General features: G+C 41.8%; 1 protein-coding gene and 1 long non-coding RNA gene across 4 annotated transcripts in view; both read left to right on the top strand.

Annotated features, from left to right (window-relative positions):
• Positions 1–19481, top strand: part of akt1 (v-akt murine thymoma viral oncogene homolog 1) — a 52902-nt gene that overhangs the window by 14039 nt on the left and 19382 nt on the right. For all 3 annotated transcript variants that reach the window (XM_061793836.1, XM_061793835.1, XM_061793837.1), the window contains 3 exons: positions 15872–16000; positions 18698–18809; positions 19076–19202. In XM_061793836.1, coding sequence (XP_061649820.1) covers positions 15872–16000; positions 18698–18809; positions 19076–19202 — 368 coding nt within the window. The remainder of the gene's footprint in view (positions 1–15871; positions 16001–18697; positions 18810–19075; positions 19203–19481) is intronic.
• On the top strand, positions 92–10394 carry LOC133487386 (uncharacterized). The gene is made up of 2 exons (XR_009791298.1): positions 92–7011; positions 7365–10394. It is a non-coding gene; the product is annotated as an uncharacterized LOC133487386 (long non-coding RNA).

The raw sequence follows: 19481 nt of genomic DNA, 5'->3' as shown, positions 1-19481 counted from the left end.
AATGTTCTTCAGATTTACTCCAGAATCATGTAGAAAGTCTTAACAGTTAAGCTGCAGAAGAGGGAGGGTGGGGGGGGGGCAATGCCTTTTTTGTTTCAATATTCACTTCTTGTAGGTGTAATGGATATCGTAGTTTGTAACTAAAAAATAATAAATTATCTATAATTAGAGCTCTAGATTCGCAGCCATGCTCTGTATGTCTTTTCTAGAGAGGCCGTGCTCAGTGGGATGCCCTTCCAACTTCGTAATCCTTCAATGGTAAATTGTCTGGATTGTGCACTCTGCTTCAGACATGTTATGATTTCTGTCTTTATCTGTTTTGGAAGGACAGTTGTGGACTGCTGCTGCTATCAGAGTCAGAGGATCGCTAATATTTAGTGTATGGCTATGAACAGTGTAATGCTTATTTATTTAGAGGTCCTATTGCCAGGAGGGACCCTCGCAAATTTTAAATGTGCCTATGGCCTCTAGTGGCCACAGGAGTGGAGCACAGTGTTGTTTCTTTCAGCAAGTGTGTTTTTCTAAAGTTCCTATCAAAGGCAGAGCATCGTCCGATATCAAAGAGGCAGATTGTGGGTTCCCGAGTTTCCAGGGAAGTGCCGTCGCCAAGAACTCGGTGAAGCTCAACAGAACAGCGCTTGCCTGTCCTCTCCTTTTCCCTGGCCCTTGTGTGTTTGACTCATTTGCTCCTTGACAAGTATAAAGAGCCGACCCCCTCGTTAGACTAACGAAGGCAACAACTGTTAGAATTGGGTAGCACGCTCAGCTGGCTCCAACTCAAGCGGGGAGGGGGTGTAGTGAGATGGGCGAACACAGCATTAGATATTGTGAGGGAAAAATAGAGAAGCAGGCAAAAGAGTGAGACAGAAGTTAAACAGTGTCTCTATGATGTTCCCAGAACATTGTTCAGTGACCCAGTCTACCTCACAAGAGAGTGCATTGATGTTGTGTGTGAGATGCTACAGTTTCACCGCTCATGGCTTGGATTTGGAGCTCATCAGCTGATTGGCTCCTTTGCTAGTCATGCGACTCAAGGATACCCGTGAGCTGCCTGCCCCTCCAAGTGAAACCTTGTTGGTGGTCCAGTAGATGGCATAAAACAGGGTGGCCCCAGAGTTTAGGGATGGAGGTTGGATGTTTGATTCACTTCTAAGTGACGCTGTTTCTCATGTTTTAACATTACAATGCCACAGGCAGCTATTGAAGAAAAAAAAAAATATTAAAAAAAAAACAAAAAAAAAAACATTCTCAGCCATGAAATTGTTGTACTGTAAGCGAATGTGACATTTCCTGCACTTTCAAATGCTCTTAATAGCAGTTCAGACACTTCATTAAAATGGTTCATAATGGTTTAATGAGGACTGTTTCAGGACATCAGGATTCTTATTGCCTGTAAGCCAGTGTTACTTTTGGGGCCCTAGCCAGATGTTAACTTCATGTCTTCAGTTTTTCCCCTCTACTGTAGGTCTCTTGTCCAGGTGTCATACATGCAGATCAGTCACTTTTTGGCGAAATTCGCCATTTTTAACTCAAAATAGACAATTTACGTGAATCTTATAGATTAAATGAGTTTTTCCTGGAGAGTGGGGGTCGCCGTCGCTGACATCATAGACTGTTTCGTACTCCTTGAACGCTGGCAGCTAGATCCATTCCACACATTCACCATCCACACACCGATGTAATTGTGTATATTCCTCCGCGGCGGACTAATATGCGGCCTGAGGTTCCGCCTGTGCGCTCGGGACCTGGTCACAAGAGTTGATGAGACCGGGAAAAAACGTCCGCCGCTTCTGCTGTTAAGAAGTAACGGTACTTTTACTCCGTTGCAATGATCTAAATGTCGCTCGCTACTTTTATGTATCAGTTATTGCTTATTTATCAACTATTTCATGTGCGAGACTACTACTTCGACTTCCGCATCGGGCGCTGTTTGCGCCAATCCAGTTTAAAAGCGAGTGACGTTTAAGTCTAGTTCACCAATCAAACGACACAAAGTCACATGACCTCCCACAACGTCTTCTGTTGGGCTTCCCGGACATAGTTATTAACACTATATAAGCCTGCCCCGCTGATCGTCGTGCATCCGTGATGGCTGTTTTGGGAAGGTCGTCGTTACCATTAAGGCAACGGCGCGCTACTCGTGTTTACATTTATACAAACAAAAACAACAGCTTTCATGTATTCTAGTATTTGTCTGGGACTCTCTGCCCAAATGTGGCTATTTCAGCTCACTTAGAACTTGAGAAAAGACCCTGCAGTAAATTGCAGATTTCTTTGGAGTTTTGACTGTGCATACACACTCGCACATTCACATTTTATTTTGTAATTTATTTATTTTTTAATTGATGTTCATGCTGTGTTAAAAAAAAAAAAAAAATTTAAAAATCAGAAGTTACTCACTGTTTACTCAGTACTTGAGTAATAATTTCACGTTATACTTTTTACTCTTACTCAAGTAATTTTTTGGAGGACTAATTTTTACTTAGTCACATTATTATCAAGTAACAGTACTCCTACTTGAGGACAATGTTTGGCTACTCTACCCACTTCTGGAGGGGACATCCTCTATGGCTACTCTTACATTTAAGCAACATTTTTGCTCATCAGATCAGCCCGTGTCATATTTGTTGCATAGGTCTTTTGTATTTTCGCGTTGAGGTGCTGCGGGTTGTGGCCCTGGTTTTAGTCCCAGCGGAACCGCGAAGCACACGTAACATCGGCGACAAGAGTTGATCTGCTACTACATCTGCCATAATACATTGTTAAATGTATTAAGCGACGGAGCTATGTTAAGGATTATGTCACAACATGGAAATAACTAACTTCAAATTCACAAATGGCCAATAAAAACTGAAAAATATTGTATTTTAATATTTTCCTGGAGGATGCATTTGGGATTAGCCTTTGAAGTTGGTAATAGTGAAAAATGAAGTGAAACAGACAATGATTTTAGTCAATTCTTTCCAGAATGAGAGCGCTTAAAGAGGAGGATGCTATTCATGTTTGAAGCAGGCATCAGGTGCAGGTGGAGATAGGCCTGGCTCAAGTTGGAGGCCAAAACAAAAAAGCAAATAAATGAGGAAAATTTAATTAGAATCTTAAATTTGTACGTCAACATGTACTTGAGCGGTGTAAATAAATAATAAATTTTGCCTTATTGTACTCTTCAGAGTCTTCCAGATTGCTTAATTTATGTTAAAATCAAAAACATTCTCTGCAGGGGCACGGGGATCCCCCCAGAACCCCCTAAAATATATATATATATTTTGTCACCTTTTTCATGCCTTTGGTGTTTGCATGTCTGAGGTGTTGATACCCCTTGTCTATACAATGTAAGCCACATTTCCATTGTTTTAGTTTAGCTCGGTTTATTACAGAACAATTTGGAACATCCATCCATCCATTTTCTGAACCACTTCGCGGGCATGCCGGAGCCTATCCCAGCTATCATCGGGCAGGAGGCGGGGTACGCCCTGAACTGGTCGCCAGCCAATCGCAGGGCACATACAAACAAACAACCATTCGCACTCACATTCATTTCTTGAGGCGCTGTAGGCAGGGTCCGGTAGCAGAGGGTGTCACACCGGGAAGCCAAAACTTAATAGCTGCCGGGACGGGACCCCCTGCTCTCTGTAATGGGAAGCAGTCTTCCTGCTAAATGTGGTGGAGAGAAGTAAATGCTGCTGTCTGCAGGCTGGTGTGCATCACGGGGGGACCAGGATGCTGAGGGAGGTGACAGCTCCACTGCTCACCTCCTCTCATGGGAAGCCTGCTGCGTGCTTGCTTTGTTGTGCAGAGTCTGCCTGCTCGACTACTACCACCGGGTTTAACAGGGTTTGGTTTTCTTTCCTTTTAGTCTCATTGCTTCATCCTTTCTTCTCAGATTTTTACTTTCAAGTTCTCCCTATTCTACTTGTTTCAATTTAGTCATCTTTGCTTCTGCCTGCCCCCTCCTGCTGAAATCCTACAAGTCTGTCCCCACATCCAGAACCCCGCTTCTCTGTTGGCTTGGATAATGACCCTGCTGACAACTCAGTCCCATGGCGGAAGTGGCTGTGGACCAGAGAGAGCGAGCTCTGTCTCCAACATCAATCACTTCAATGGCCCCAGATTTGGAAAGGGGAGAGAGATAAGGCTAATGCTCAGCTGTCTGCAGAAAAATAGTTTTAGTTTATGCTATATGTATCCTCCACATACGTTTATGCTGATTGCTTGTGTTACTAAGAGATCATCTGCACAAATTATCTAAAATTATCTTAAAAAGGCATTTCTTTTTTGGCATGCAGTTAGTCAATCTATATCCATGCACTGCTTGTTTACTCAGAGAGAGGGGGCAACTCTCAATCCTAGTATGGCATGGGGCAACTACCCACAGTGTCTCTATGGTAATCAGCAGGTGTCACTCACCACAGAGAAGAAGCGAGGGCTTTCTTACGAGCGTGAGAAAGAGAGGCAGTCTCCCTCGCGCCCCCACCCTGCTTCCTTCCTTTTTTATCCTGTTGGGGTAGCAGCAGCAACCACAGTGATGGAGAGAAAGATGGGTAAAAGGAGGGGATAGAGAAGGCTACATAGAGGCAGGGGTGGCCCTTCCCTTGCAACCTGGTGATACTGCTGCCAAAGCCCTGGCATTGGAGTACCTCATCCAGCTGCATGGGAGAGGGAAGAACCAACAAAGTGGTTTCAGTAAGCGGGCTATGATAAAGCTATAAAGCAGAGAGAGGAAGAAAAAACCTGTGGCTTGTTAAGGATGACATATCATGTGGGCCTATTAGTGCCTTATATGGGCACAGTGAGATAATGGGTGGGTAAAGGGTGTCTTTGCATTGGAAGAGGCCCGACTCACATTTCTGTGCCCAGTGCATTCTAGAGTTGCTAGTTGCTTAGGCTCAATAGTGACCCCCGCATCAGGAAGACCCCCCTCTCCTCTGGAAGCAGGCCGCCTGTGGCTCATTGAGATGCAGGGCACTTGGTGGCAGGCTGCAGCTGCAGCTGACAGGCAGAACACGGGAAAAAAAGGCTGAGGGGATGGCGGTGGGACTAAGCGGGGGAGGAAACAACAAAAGGCATCAACCCCCCCTCCTCCAATGAGTTTAAATTTTCTAATCCTCCACCTCCCCCATCCTACATCACCTCATCCGATTCTCACACAAACACACATATACTCTGTTCATGCAGTTAGCACTGGCTCCTTTCTCCTCTCATCCCCAAGCCATGAATGACCAGGCGGGAACAAAGACCAACAGCAGCCCCCTCAGGAAGTCCGACCTCTGGGTGTGGACGTTGAGAGCCGGAGTTTGTCTGATGCTCTCTGGTACCTCTCACTGTGTTAGTGTGCATTCACCCTGTTGTAGTGTGTATCTCATCACAAAGGCAGAGGCTTTTGGTATTTTTATGAGGTGCTTAAAACTTCAGTTGATTACCTTTAGAAGTTGTGTGACAGGGATTTGGTACAGAGTTGTTAATCAGGTTGTACAGTATGTCTTCCTTTGGGTGATACAGTGACTTGATGAGACAGACTTGAACCGCAAATGGATAACATCATTTTTGCTATTCGTTTACATGAAAAGCAGCATTTTGGAAACTGAAACGCAAACATTTTAAAACATCTCAAACGGTCTCAAAGTTGATGGTTACTGTTTCTGCCTACACACCCATCGCCAGTAATTGAGATCAGCAGAGTGCGTTCGATGAGATGCCATTCGGTCGGCATGGAGGAGGGGCACATTTTACTGTTCAAAAAACATGCGTGATTCGGATGCGCAGCACCCTGTGCTGTGGTCTGAAAACTAAATTCTCGCATATGGCTGTGGAAGCGCCATATGCTAGGCTAAGTTAAAACAGTCGGCTCGTGTATACGGTACTTTGACAGGAAGTGACGCGACTATATGCAAATGATCAACATAGTTTTTCATGTATTTTGTTTTGATTGTCTTTTATTTTTAGCTGTTAGTACTGAAATAAGTCAATTTATACATTGGCCTGAAACTGTTACCAATATCAATATACCTTATCAGACTGTCATGTATCTAAATTTTAGACACACCTTTCGTTTCAAATTAGAAACCAATTATGGGTAGTTAAAGATAATTGGTGGGGGCTAGGGTGTGGGGGTGTTAGATCAAGGGATGTCGCCGATCTTTCTCAACTGTGGGCCTCAGGAGCCCTTTGATACAAATAAACGTGACTTGACTTGAAAAGGGACCTATTTTAATGCTAATACTATCAAATAGACCGCTTTTTCCTAATTAATAATCATTCTTTTGTATTCTGCTCTATTTCATAGACTATAGTGCAATTAATTTTACAAAACTATTTGTAAACCACAAGTATTTAAGTATACAGTGTTCCCTCGCTATATCGCGGTTCCCCTATTGCGGATTCAGTGCATCGCAAATTTAAAAAATCATATTCATATTGCTGATAATTACATCTTTTTTAAATTGCCGTGGCAAACTAAGAATTTTTTTTAGCTAAGTCATGGAAAAAACAAATGCCAATTTATTCAAACACAGATTACACTGAATAAAACACCTGTACAGTACAGTACAAAAGCTCAGTTGTGCTGAGCGCTGATAATTCAGTGTCTCTGTACGCATCGCTTCTCTGTGTCTGTGGGCAAGCTGAGAGAGAGTTTGTTGACGGTGTACGTCTCACGGTAACAGCGTTTCGTTACGTTATCGAAAAATGTGAGATAAATAGACTGACGTCTCGCTGTTTATCATTGGAAGACGTTACAATACTTTGTCAAGCCCTACAATGCCGCCAAAACAAGGTACCTGCTGGTTGGCAGTTGGCGGTGGAGCATGATGCTAGCAGTAGCACCTATCTCGCAGTAAAGATGGAACTTCTCGGCCAGTTGAATATAAGGCAGACTAGCACAAGGTTTATGCCTGTCTGAAGTCATTATGGCATAAATGAATCTTCGGTCCGCTTCATAAAGAAGGACGTAAATAATATCTGGGTGACAGCCGCAATGCTCTTGCCGCAGTACAATCGACATCAACTTTAATGGTGAGTACCTTTATTTTAAATACTGTTAATATGTATGTTTAAGAGTATAAAATGTGTTTAAGTGAAAAGGAAATGTTTATGAGTACAGTACAGGTTAATTAAAGTCATGGAAACAAAAATTGTGTTACTGGAGAATCATACAATTTAAAAATCTGTAAAAGAGAGAGAAAAAAACATGGATGCTACATCGCGGAATTCACTTATTGCGGGGGTGGTCCGGAACCTAACCCCCGCGATAAACGAGCACATGTGCTGTATAAATAAAGGTATTATTTTGCCCAGGATTCTGCAATGATAAAACATTGACTTTCTACTCTAAAATGTGTGTGGTGACGCTTTTTTTTTCCTTCTAGCTTCCATCCATCCATCCATTTTCTTTACCGCTTCTCCTCACTAGGTTCGCGGGGTGCTGGAGCCTATCTCAGCTATCTTTGGGTGGGAGGCGGGGTACACCCTGAACCGGTCGCCAGCCAATCGCAGGGCACATAGAAACAACCAACCATTCGCACTCTCATTCACACCTACGGGCAATTTAGAGTCTTCAATCAACCTACCACGCATGTTTTTGGGATGTGGGAAGAAACCGCAGTGCCCGGAGAAAACCCACCCAGGCACAGGGAGAAGATGCAAACTCCACACAGGTGGGGCCGGGATTCGAACCCCAGTCCCCAGAACAGTGAGGCAGATGTGCTAACCAGTCGGTGCCGGCTCTTCTGGCTTCCACATCAACATAATTAAAATTTTAAATGAAATAAAACAGGTGCACTTACTTAATTTACAAAACTCTTTAAATTCTATGCCTGTTTGATGGCCTTTCTGTCTGTCTGTCTGCTGCAGCTACTCTTTATCTTCTCACCTTTCTTCAACGCCGGGTAGACGCACAAAGACAATCGGGCTGTTTTTGTCCCAATTTTGCCCCTTACCGACCAAGCATGTCAAACGCCAGACTATCTTTTGTCTTACAAGATTATCCTATAACATTATCCTTAGGTCTGAGGTGTGTTAAGCGTGGGTTTGTCCCAATAATAGGGTCCGAAATGGGTTGGGCACATTTAATATTGAACACATTTAATAGTCATTCCGACGTGAAAACGGGATGTAACCAATCAAAGAAGTGCCCTAGACTGAAAAACACTGAAACAACTGTAAATAAAAACAAACGTCAAATGTCTTACACGATGTCACTTTTTGTAGAAAAAGTAGGCTCCCCAAATGGCAAGAGGTATTTTACAAAGCATTTCCTTTTATTAATCTACATCACTTCTGCCTCCATTCCCTCCGGCAACACTCTGCACATACCCAAAAGTGTCTGCCCGTCTTTGTTTTTGTGTGATCATGCGAGATTTCAAGATGGGCGAAAAGACAGTCTCTTTGTGTGTGGTATTCTGTGTTGAGATTATTCGAGCACACCACACACACAATACAACCAAAATTGTTAAATCCCTTTTTTATGTATTTATTTTCTGTGGGGTCTGTCACAGATGGTCTTTTAAGACATGAAAAATCCTTCTGTTTACCAGGCCCAACATGACAACTTAACATCAGCAAACAGCAAGACAAGGCTTCGAAGTCATGGATTTCATTAGTGCAATACTTTGTATAGATGCCTGATGAGTGTTGTGTGATGAAGAAGAAGAAAAAACATCGGTTCCAGGCAAAAAGGCACTTTTCTCATCCAGGGCAAAAGGGCTAATGCCGGAGCACCACTAGGGGTCTATTTGTGGACGTCCCTGTTTACCAGTCTTACGCTTCAGTGAAGGGGTTTTCAGAAGGCTGTCAATCCTGTGGGGTCCTGTGGCCAGATGATGGGTAAGCATGGGCATAGTGTTTCTTAATAAAACTATTGGCCCGGTATGCACAAGTATTTTATTTTGTTGGTTAATGTGAATAGGTATTGTTTGGAGAACATTGTCTCTATGTGAAACTTTTCAAAAACCCAAAGGAAAATCTTTTCCATAAATTGGAAATGAGTCCTTAACATTCCTGTCGAGGTCATGTAGAGGCAACCGAACATCAGAAATTCAGTTCTCTTAACATTTTTCCTTTATGAAACCACCTTCATCCAGTAGTCATTTTACTGTCAAGTCCTCTTAATCCAAGTTGACTTCTGCATACAAAGGAAGTACATTTCTATCTTTTACTTTTTCCCCTTCAAAAATGTTTTAAATCCAGCATCTGGAGTACAATGGTTTCCTTGAACGAGCCTTGATGATGTAGTGACTGTTTCACAGATGTTGTGCTATAAGTTTTTACCTCTGTCCTCATTTCAACTCAAGTGAAATCACAGACTATCAATGTATTGGGCATCTTTATTTTTCACAGATGGAGATATATATACTGAACAAAAATATAAACACAACACTTTTGTTTTTGATCCCCTTTTTTGTGAGCTGGACTTCAAGATCTAAAACTTTTTCTCCATACACAAAAGACCATTTCCCTCACAAATCTGTCTAAATCTGTTAGTGAGCATTTCTCCTTTGTCGAGATAATCCATCCCACCTCACAGGTGTGGCATATCAAGATGCTGATGAGACAGCATGATTATTGCACAGGTGTGCCATAGGCTGGCCACAATAAAAGGAAGCTCTGAAATGTGCAGTTTTATCACACGGCACAATGCCACAGATGTCGCAAGTTCTAAGGGAGCGTGCAATTGGCATGCTGACTGCAGGTTATGTCCACCAGAGCTGTCACCCGTGAATTAAATGTTAATTTCTCTACCATAAGCCGTCTCCAAAGACATTTCAGACAATTTGGCAGTACATCAACCGGCCACAACCGCAGACCACGTGTAACCACACCAGCTCAGGATCTCCACATCCAGCATGTCTACCTCCAAGATCGTCTGACACCAGCCACCTGGAAAGGTGCTGCAACAATCGGTTTGGATAACCAAATAGTTTCTGCAGAAACTGTCTCAGGGAAACTAATCTGCATGCTCGTCGTCCTCATTGGGGTCTCAACCTGACTGCAGTTTGTCGTTGTAACTGACTTGAGTGGGCGAATGCTCACATTCAATGGGAGCTTGCACGTTGGAGAGGTGTTCTCTTGGTAATGCACGGCCCCATGTTGGATCTGTACACTTCCTGGAAGCTAAAAAAAATCCCAATTCTTGCATGGCCAGCATACTCCCCGGACATGCCACCCATTGAGCATGTTTGGGATCATCGTATACGACAGCGTGTTCCAGTTCCTGCCAATATCCAGCAACTTCGCAAAGCCATTGAAGAGAAGTGGACCAATACTCCACAGGCCACAATCAACAACCTGATAAACTCTATGCGAAGGAGATGTATTGCACTGCATGAGGCAAATTGTGGTCACAACAGATACTGACCGGTTTTCTCCCCCTCCCCAATAAAGCAAGACTGCACATTTCAGAGTGGTCTTTGATTCTGGCCAGCCTAAGGTACACCTGTGCAATAATAATGCTGACAGCATCTTGATATGCCACACCTGTGAGGTGGGATGGATTATCTCAACAAAGGAGAAATGCTCACTAACACATTTAGACAGATTTGTAAACAATATTTGAAGGAAATGTCCTTTTGTGTCTGTGTCTTTGAGTCCAGCTCACGAAAAATGGGAGCAAAAACAAAAGTGTTGCGGTTATATTTTTGTTCAGTGTAATATAAACAAATATGACAACTTGCCCTCATGTGCAGCTGTGGCCAAACCTGTTCTTTTCCTGTCTACTTTGACGTGAGCAGGTTGGGTATGGAGGGTGTGTCAGTGGCAGGTTGATGCTCTATACACAGTGCCATGCAGCAGTTGGCAAATAAAGATAAATTCTGTTTGTTTGGCAGTGGTTCTCTGTTCATTATTTTCCACTTTGCCCAGTGCGCATCCCCAACCTCAGCAGCTGCTTGTCATGTAAAGACACTCTATCAGTCCCTGACAGCTCCTCGCATAAACAGACACATGGTACACATGGCTCATACACACTCTGCTTGCAGTTGTACATATGTGGGGAACATATGTAGTGATCTGTCTCACTACCCTGCTCAGTTCTTTGCACACTATGATGCTTTCTTGCCCCCTCTACTTCAATAATTTCTCGTCTGGTGTCAAATCTGTCTTCTTCTACCATACAGCCAGTTACATTGAGTAATGGTTTACTGGTAGTGCTTAGGCTCTCTCTCTTTTCATAGCTAAACTGTGGCACAGCAATTTCCCACAAAGGCTTGTCACGTAGACGTAGTTGGTTTGTCTATTGGACAGTTTCCTGTTTTGGAGGACACAGCATCACAAAAGAGGTGGTTTATTTGAAGGCTGTGATGATGAGCTAAAAGCATCTCGTTATTAAATGCATTGTCTATTATCAGAAGTACATACAGTGTTACGCACTCTACAGATGATCTATTTAGCGTAGTTTGCAAAGCACTGACATGGAGCATAACCTTTTGTAAGCCAGGGCACTCAAAGCATAATTGATCATATCATGTTAACTGGTGACTGGGGATAAGTGTGTGTTTTCAGGGTCCACAATCTCACCCTTGCAAATAAGTACAGTCTTGTGTGTTAGTCAACATCAAAAAGCTTACCCGTCAGTCACTTTTTATCATGCCATGGCAAAATAGATGGCACTGTGTGTGGAAAGTAGAGTAAAAGTGGAAGGGGAAGTAGTGTAAATAGGAAGCTCTCAAGGTTCATCTTTGTTGTTGAGGCAAACTGTTTGTGGCTGAGCCAACACAACCACGAGGATAAAGGTTCCCCCTTCCTTTCATTTTATGCTTTCCACTGGTATCCCTTTGCGCCCGGTTTGCACCTGCCTTTCAGGTGTACTATTAGGGCCCCTTTCACACCGCTCTTGCTTAGCATGAAAGGTCCGCGCAGCAGCGTATAAGAATGACTGCACTGGGGGTGCGACCATATTTGGAAGTGCTGACTTAGCAGCCCTACAAGGAAGTAACGGAGTTAAGTTTCCTCACTGGTAGAGGAGTAGACCGCACCTTGGCAAAATGTATTTGTCACTGTTACAAAAGAAAGCCCTGGCTTTGCTAGATTTTAAAGAGGAGGAGCTGACCAGTAGGAAAAATAATAATAATAATCGTGATCATTCTGATGAATATTGTAATCACGATTATTAGCCACGATTATGCTTCATGTTCGGGAAAAATCTTTATTTTTATTGCATTACTTTTTAACAAACTATATAACAGTTTTCAGTGCAAAAGGAGTCTTTAAACAATAATGAATGATAAAAAAAATTGTACGCCAAAAAATTCTACTTTATAAAGGCCTAACTGTATAAATATGCTGTTATAAAGTGCAATCACAAATTGCAATTTATCCATCCATTTTCTGTACTGCTTATCCTCACTAGGGTCGCGGGTGTGCTGGAGCCTATCCCAGCTATCTTCGGGCGAGAGGCGGGGTACACCCTGAACTGGTCGCCAGCCAATCGCAGGGCACATATAAACAAACAACCATTCACACTCACATTCACACCTACGGGCTATTTAGAGTCTTCAATCAACCTACCACGCATGTCTTTGGGATGTGGGAGGAAACCGGAGTGCCCGGAGAAAACCCACGCAGGCACAAGGAGAACATGCAAACTCTACACAGGTGAGGCCGGGATTTGAACCCCGGTCCTCAGAACTGTGAGGCAGATGTGCTAACCAGTCGGCTGCTGAATTGCAATTTAATAGAAATAAATCCCTCTCTATTTACGCCGGTGTATTTTTTTTTTACTGCGGTCAGGCCAGCTAAAAAGTTGAAGTCAAGGCAGACGTTACGATTTTTAGTCGTGTCTTCCGGTGACAAGCTGCCTCTCTGCCAACGTACTAAGAGGGCCAACTTCAAAATAAAAATTTCATATATTACTACATTGGACATCAATGCCATGTTAAGCTTTTATTTTTAAGTTGGTCACGGAGTGCAGTGAAGCCTTAATGAAGCCTTAACCATATGAAGCACTTTTCATATGCAGCTGTGCCCGCATTTTCAACGTAAAGAAAAAAAGCCGACAATCAGGTTCATTTAATCGTGGCAGCCAAAATCATGATCAAGATTAAAATGTGATTAATTGTGAAGCCCTAGTGCATCCGATACTAATTTCTGGGCAAGATCTCGGAGTTTAAGCTCGTTTGTGAGCTACAGTTTCAAGAAGAGCACTTCTGAGTGTATTTCAGGCTGAGCAGGGAGCAGTTCGAAAGCCTCCTGCAGAGATGTCTCGGTATACCATTTTTATATGGTCCCAATCATTCATATAATTTCTCAATACAGGCATATCCCTTGTTCTGAATTTATATTTGATTAGAATGCTCTAGATTATGCTACAAGTTACCAGGATCCTTTATGTGTGAAAGATTGTGTTTCATGGAAGCTCAATAGATTGAATAATTTGATTCCATAAGGAATAAAAACTAGAGTATTATGTACATTGATGTACACAACAGAGTTCAGGTAAAACTCGATGACTCCCCTCTTCTCTAAATTGACAACGCATATACACTCGAACATCACTTGAACTGCATTTAGGCACCTACATGCTCAGAAAGAGTTTAGACACCAAGTGCTACATTCCTTCATCTCCTTGTGCTGTGTGTGGCCTCTCCATAGTGACCAGACAAACTGTCCCTATTGCCATTTATATCACTGTTACATAATTGAGACGCAGCTCCATAGCCCAACTAGCCTAATTTCTAAGACTGGTGAGTGTCCATGTGACTGAGGCCACTACCAGATACTGTAAGCGCCATGGGGTGCTGCCTCACACATAAAGTATTTAACTGTACATTACACTTCTTGTGGCTGCTAAATACTTTATATTCCAGCCGAATTTTGCCATCAGTGACAGAAAAAAGGACACACACATTCACACAAGTACTGTACATATTTGAATTAAGGTGTGAATAAGACCTTACGAAAGATGTTTGCGTCTGCTGTCTTACCTTTGTTTGTAATGATGGTGTCACATTTTGACATGACCACATACTGTCCTCAGTGTGGACTGTCATGGGTCATAGCTTGGGATGGATATACTGACCACAGTGTGAGACCAGCTGTAGTCCAAATGATGGGACCTGGCTAAAGAAAGGCAATGTCTGTGTGTTGGGAACCTGATACTTGAGTGACCGTATGTATTCTTACTCATTTTAGATTTCATCAAACTGTCTGATGAAGTAATTTGGAGAACCTTGAAATCTATTTAATCCGTAGCTTAAAAAATACAAATGGGGGGAAAAAAATGTATCAGGTTGAACAGATGACACAGTGGATCTGATGTAAATGGGATACATTTGTTGCAAAACTGTGAACTTTGCAGAAAACCAGATGGAATTTTTTTCTTTTTGTGCCATGATAAGAAATATGAGACATCTGCTGCAGTTTGAACAGAAAAGTATATTAGATTGTGGGGCAGATGTTTTGTGTTCAGGCCAACACCTTCTCAGCAAGTCTTGACAGCTCATTTACAGAGTGCTGCTTCACCTCGTATCCGGTCAACTCTGCCAGAATGTCCGTACTTTACTTAAGTGCCCTTTTCCTTTCGTTCCCTTGCATCTCATCCCGGAATTCAATTTGGACTCTATCCCACTAAGGTTTCTCGCTCTTGTCATTCAGGGGTCCAAATAAATGTGATGCAGGAAGTTTATTATTTTATGATGTCAAAAGTGCAAATCTTGAAAAGTGACATTTAGTCAGCCAGGGATAGTTTTTTCTTTATTAAAATTATTTTGAAGGATGACCAAAAAATGGAGAAACCTCGCTAGCAACTTCGTGAAACAGATCCGTTAATCAGTTTCCCGTGTGTGCTCGAGAGGGCAACAGAAGTTTATATTGACAGATACCCCAAGTCTCTCTATCTCCCGCACACACACACACACACACCACTTCTGTTGGAGGAAATGGGGCAATTAAGGACAGCTTGCTACGACTCTGCATGGGGCTAATATGTGTCTCCATAATTAAAATGAATTACTCTTTTCCTTTATAAATATTCAAGTCCCATTGCACCGTGTGCCATTGCCTTGCTATGATACGTAAGCTAGTTTTCCCCCATCTGCACAACATCTGGTGCAGCATTTCCTGAACCATCACCAGAATATATTGAGTTTTGTTGGACATGGACACACATGACTTGAAGTTACGGATATTGTCTCCAGCTCAAACTGGGCTTTTGGCAAATGTATTGGTGTTTACGAAATCACTGAAACAATGGACTAACTCAAACGAAGAATCTACAGTATCTAGCGATAAACTTTACGGTATGTAAGTTTTATGAATAGAGCCACGTCCCTCAGACCCAACGAAACTTTAATTTGTCTTTCTCACATAATGCTGGCCAAGCAGTTTCAGACATTTTAAATGTTTAAAGGGTCTGCAACAATGTGACTTTTGTTAAATAGACAGACGGGACAGAGGAAAGGGTCCTGACTTGAGCTGAAAAAGCATTTGTCCTGCGACTGACCTCCAGTAAAAGAAAGGCGTTGACAAGATGGTCATTTTGTGCACTAGAACAGCATAGTAATGACCACATTGCAGGAAACAGGTTGCACGTATGGGAATTGTAATAAAAAAAGAGAGAGAACAATGCCTTAATATTAAGAATTACCACAGAAACATTTGAAGCATTCAGAAACAATATACAATGGACCCCCGCTATCGCGGGGAGTAGGGACAGGGCCCGATCGCGAATAATTGGCACCCATTATAACTGAAAAGAATTTGCATAGAATTTTTTTTTAATCCCCCGAATTCTTGAATGAACGTGCGTATATTGTATCAGCAACGAGCATTTTCCACGAAAAATTTAAATAGAAAATTGTGTTGTGCTTGCCCAATGATTTCTTTATTTTGTCGTACTAATTTTCCCATCTATAATTTTGATGCCCATTTTCGCTCATATCAGGAGAATACATCAAGACCTGGAGGCCAAGGTATTTCCTTCTGAAGAGCGATGGTACATTCATTGGCTACAAAGAGCGACCGCAAGATGTCGACCAGCTGGAAACTCCCTTAAATAACTTCTCTGTAGCACGTGAGTATTTGCTCTCACAGAAAACCGCTGCGTTTTCCCCCCCAATTCTCAGCAGCTCATTTTCTCCATACTTCCGTTGTTGTAACAGTTACAGTATGTTTGCAAACACTTACCAAAGATGTCTACCTTCCTTAATTTTATTAGGAAATGATTATAAATGTCAAATGTATATGGGATTTCTGCATAAAAATGACTTATCTGAGCTTGTCCTTGTATGTACATCTTTTGATATATATATTTTTTGTTATTAGACCACCTGTCATTAAAACTAGGAGACGATCCAGCATCTGAAATGCCTTTATAGGAATTTTTACCATTTCAGTCAGCTCTCATGTTTTATCATTTTGATCAGGAATAAGGAATTTCAAAGAAAACTCACCTTTTTTCAACCCGAGTTGAACCGGCTCCCTGGCCTCCTCTGAGAAGTCAGAAATTAATTAAGCATGACATTTTAACCACTAAAACCTTTTTTTCTTTTCAAGAATGCAAGTAAATAACTATCATTTGAATCCTAATCACAAAATAATGTTTTACAATTTTTTTTTCATTTATAATTTCGGGTTAAAGCCCTGCATACAGGCATATTAACCATTACAGAAATCTCAAAACATAATTTTTCGTCATTACCGATGCTTTTAATTAAGAATAGCTGTGTCATAAACAAATTGGGTGGTGGTCTAATACATTTGATAAGCACTGTAAAACTGAAATAGTTTGGAAAAATTAGCAAATTTATGTGTTTTTGGCTCCTGGCATTAATACAATTGCGGTCTTCTCTGTATGCATCTTCTCCAACGGTACTGTGCACAAACACACAAAATGTGTTCAGTTCAGTTTTCCAATGACTGAGCTCAGCAATTAGACAGCCCACTGTTAGTTGAAACGTTTCTCTCTCAGACACTTTTGAGTTATTGTGGCTATTAGCCGCCTGACTTCTATTTATCTGCTCTGAGGCGCTGCCGCCATCAGCAGTTGCTTTGGTTTTCTGAGACCACAGTGCTGAGGACACGTGGCACATCGCTGCTGACGAGGGCGCGGCCGCTGGATTGTGTTTCAATCCTCATAGAGCCCTGTTGGGTCTCAGTGGCGGTCCATTCCTCTGTCCTCCATCCATCAGATTGAGGGCATTTTGTGTCACATTCCGATGCATAGGCTGACATTTTTCATTTGGGAACAGATGGTATTGCAGAAGAGGATCAGAAGGAAATCGCTTCTCCCTGAATGCACTTATTTTTAGATTATTGAAACTTTTACCAGTTGCATCAAAGACACAAGCAAAGAAAATGATTACTGTGTTACAGACTTTGCGAGAGGTACACGTACAGAGCAGTAGAGGTCAAGCTTTGTAAATAGTTTTTCCTAACCATGGATACACATCTGTGCAATTAAAAAGCACAGTGAGACATTGTTAAACCAATCACAGTTAAATAGTTGGACAAATATAAATATCTGCCATCTACAGGGTTAAACAAATGTATTAAACTGCGACCTAATGTAAGGTTTGAGCCACAACTGCACTGGTAATTACTAAAATGATGTTTTATGTTTCTCTAATGGTAAAAACACCAGAATTATGATGCTCCTTTTAATGCTAGAATACTTCTATAATGTATGTTGTTATTTGTGAATTTTCTAATTTAGATCTTCTTTCTTGGTTAAGATACTGATTTATAGTGCATTACTGAGCAGAAAAAGATAGTTTTAGTGGTTGAATGTTATGTTTGTTTAATTTCTGACATAGCAGATTAACCCACTGAGCCGGCTCAAATGTCAGTTTAACAGTCACTGCCAGTCCTCCATGTTGACATGGATTTTTTAATTCAATAGCCGTCAGTGGCAGTGAATGAGTTTTAAATAACTGAATTCAGTTTGAAATTCTTCATTCCTGTTTGAAAGGGTAAAATGTCAAACTGAAATTAAGAGTCTGTATTAAAGCACTTCATAATGCTGGATGGTCTTTTTATGACATGTGGTCTAGTAAATCTATTTTAGCACCATATCTTTTCTATATTTAAATGCACAGTGTAAAATAAAAAGTTCAAAGTGTAGTTACACTGAAGTCCTAGTTTAGAGTTTTTGTGAACATTTTACACAAATGCCACAAAAACGTGGAGGTCATACCCACATCATGCATCAAACAAGATGTCAGTAAATCTCAGAGACAACATATCTGTTGAGACTTTGGTGAACATCCAGACTATTAAATGCCATAAATGTGTTTTTCTTTAGATTTTTGTGGTCTTGTATGTAAAATATGACTGACCATACAACTGCAAATTTCATACTGATGAAAGAGGTAGACACAAAGTCCTAGCTGCTCAGTACAAATGGCTTAAGCAATATAAAGGAAAAATAATGTTCTTTTGAAGCACCAGCAAATCTGAGGTCGACCAGCGTCCCGAAAGGGATTTTGGTCGACCTTCACTGGTTTGTCTTTGTATTTGCAATGCAAGCATTCTACACTGTATGCTAGATTATTGATTCATTGCTTAAGGTTAAATTTTGCAGCTGATTTCCTCTACCTGAGTACTGTTACATTCCAAATTAGACAACAGTTTGTATTTGGGCGGCGATAAAGATAAATGGATACAATCGCGTGTGTGTGTGTGTCTGTGTCTGTTTCGCTCCCCTTTCCTCGCCAACACTGGCCCATCTCTCCGTCTCCCCTTTCCAACTATCTCCTCATATTATGGCCAGAATGCCAGCTGATGAAGACGGAACGACCTAAACCCAATACATTTATCATCCGCTGCCTGCAGTGGACCACTGTCATCGAGCGCACCTTCCACGTTGAGACCCCTGAGGAGAGGCAAGTGAGAAGCATGCCTTTCTCAGCTCACAGATCAGCAAGACAAATTGTGTGCATGCAGAGTACATGTCCCTTTTGCGAGAAAGCAACATCATATTTTTCTTTGCACTTTGCAAATATGTGTATTTAATCATAGTTATGCACTCACACAAGGTTCTCTTGGAAGAACTCAAGAACTGAAATTGCCCCCTGTTGATAAAAAGACAATTATGTGATTGGCTTGCTGGCGTTTGGTAAAAAAGTTGGATTCTTTGGGCTACCTTTAGGGAAGAATGGACGAAAGCCATCCAGGCAGTGGCAGAAGGGCTGCAGAAGCAAGAGGAGGAGATGATGGACTCCTCTCCAGACCCCATGGATATGGAGGTCTACCTGACCAAACCCAGACAGAAAGTGGTATGTCTTAGTTTTATGTTGACACCTGCAAGCGTCCATTACATTTAGGCTTCAACCATTAAGGGCCTGATTTACTAAAGGTTTGCAAATGTAGAAGAAAAACTTGATTGCTCAAACTAATGTGGAATCTGATCTACTAGCCAAATGCATCCAGGATTGCATCTGCCGGACGGGCAGAATTTCCACGCAATTCCTTTTGCGCGTTCCTGGAAGAGTAAATGCAAATAGCATTATTATCCAAGGTTTAATCAATCACACACAATGTGATGGATTAAACCG

Source organism: Phyllopteryx taeniolatus, chromosome 13 (genome assembly GCF_024500385.1).
Source record: "Phyllopteryx taeniolatus isolate TA_2022b chromosome 13, UOR_Ptae_1.2, whole genome shotgun sequence".
Taxonomy (NCBI): Eukaryota; Metazoa; Chordata; class Actinopteri; order Syngnathiformes; family Syngnathidae; genus Phyllopteryx; species Phyllopteryx taeniolatus.
Note: the sequence above shows the minus strand (reverse complement) of the source record. Positions and strands in the feature narration are given on the sequence as shown.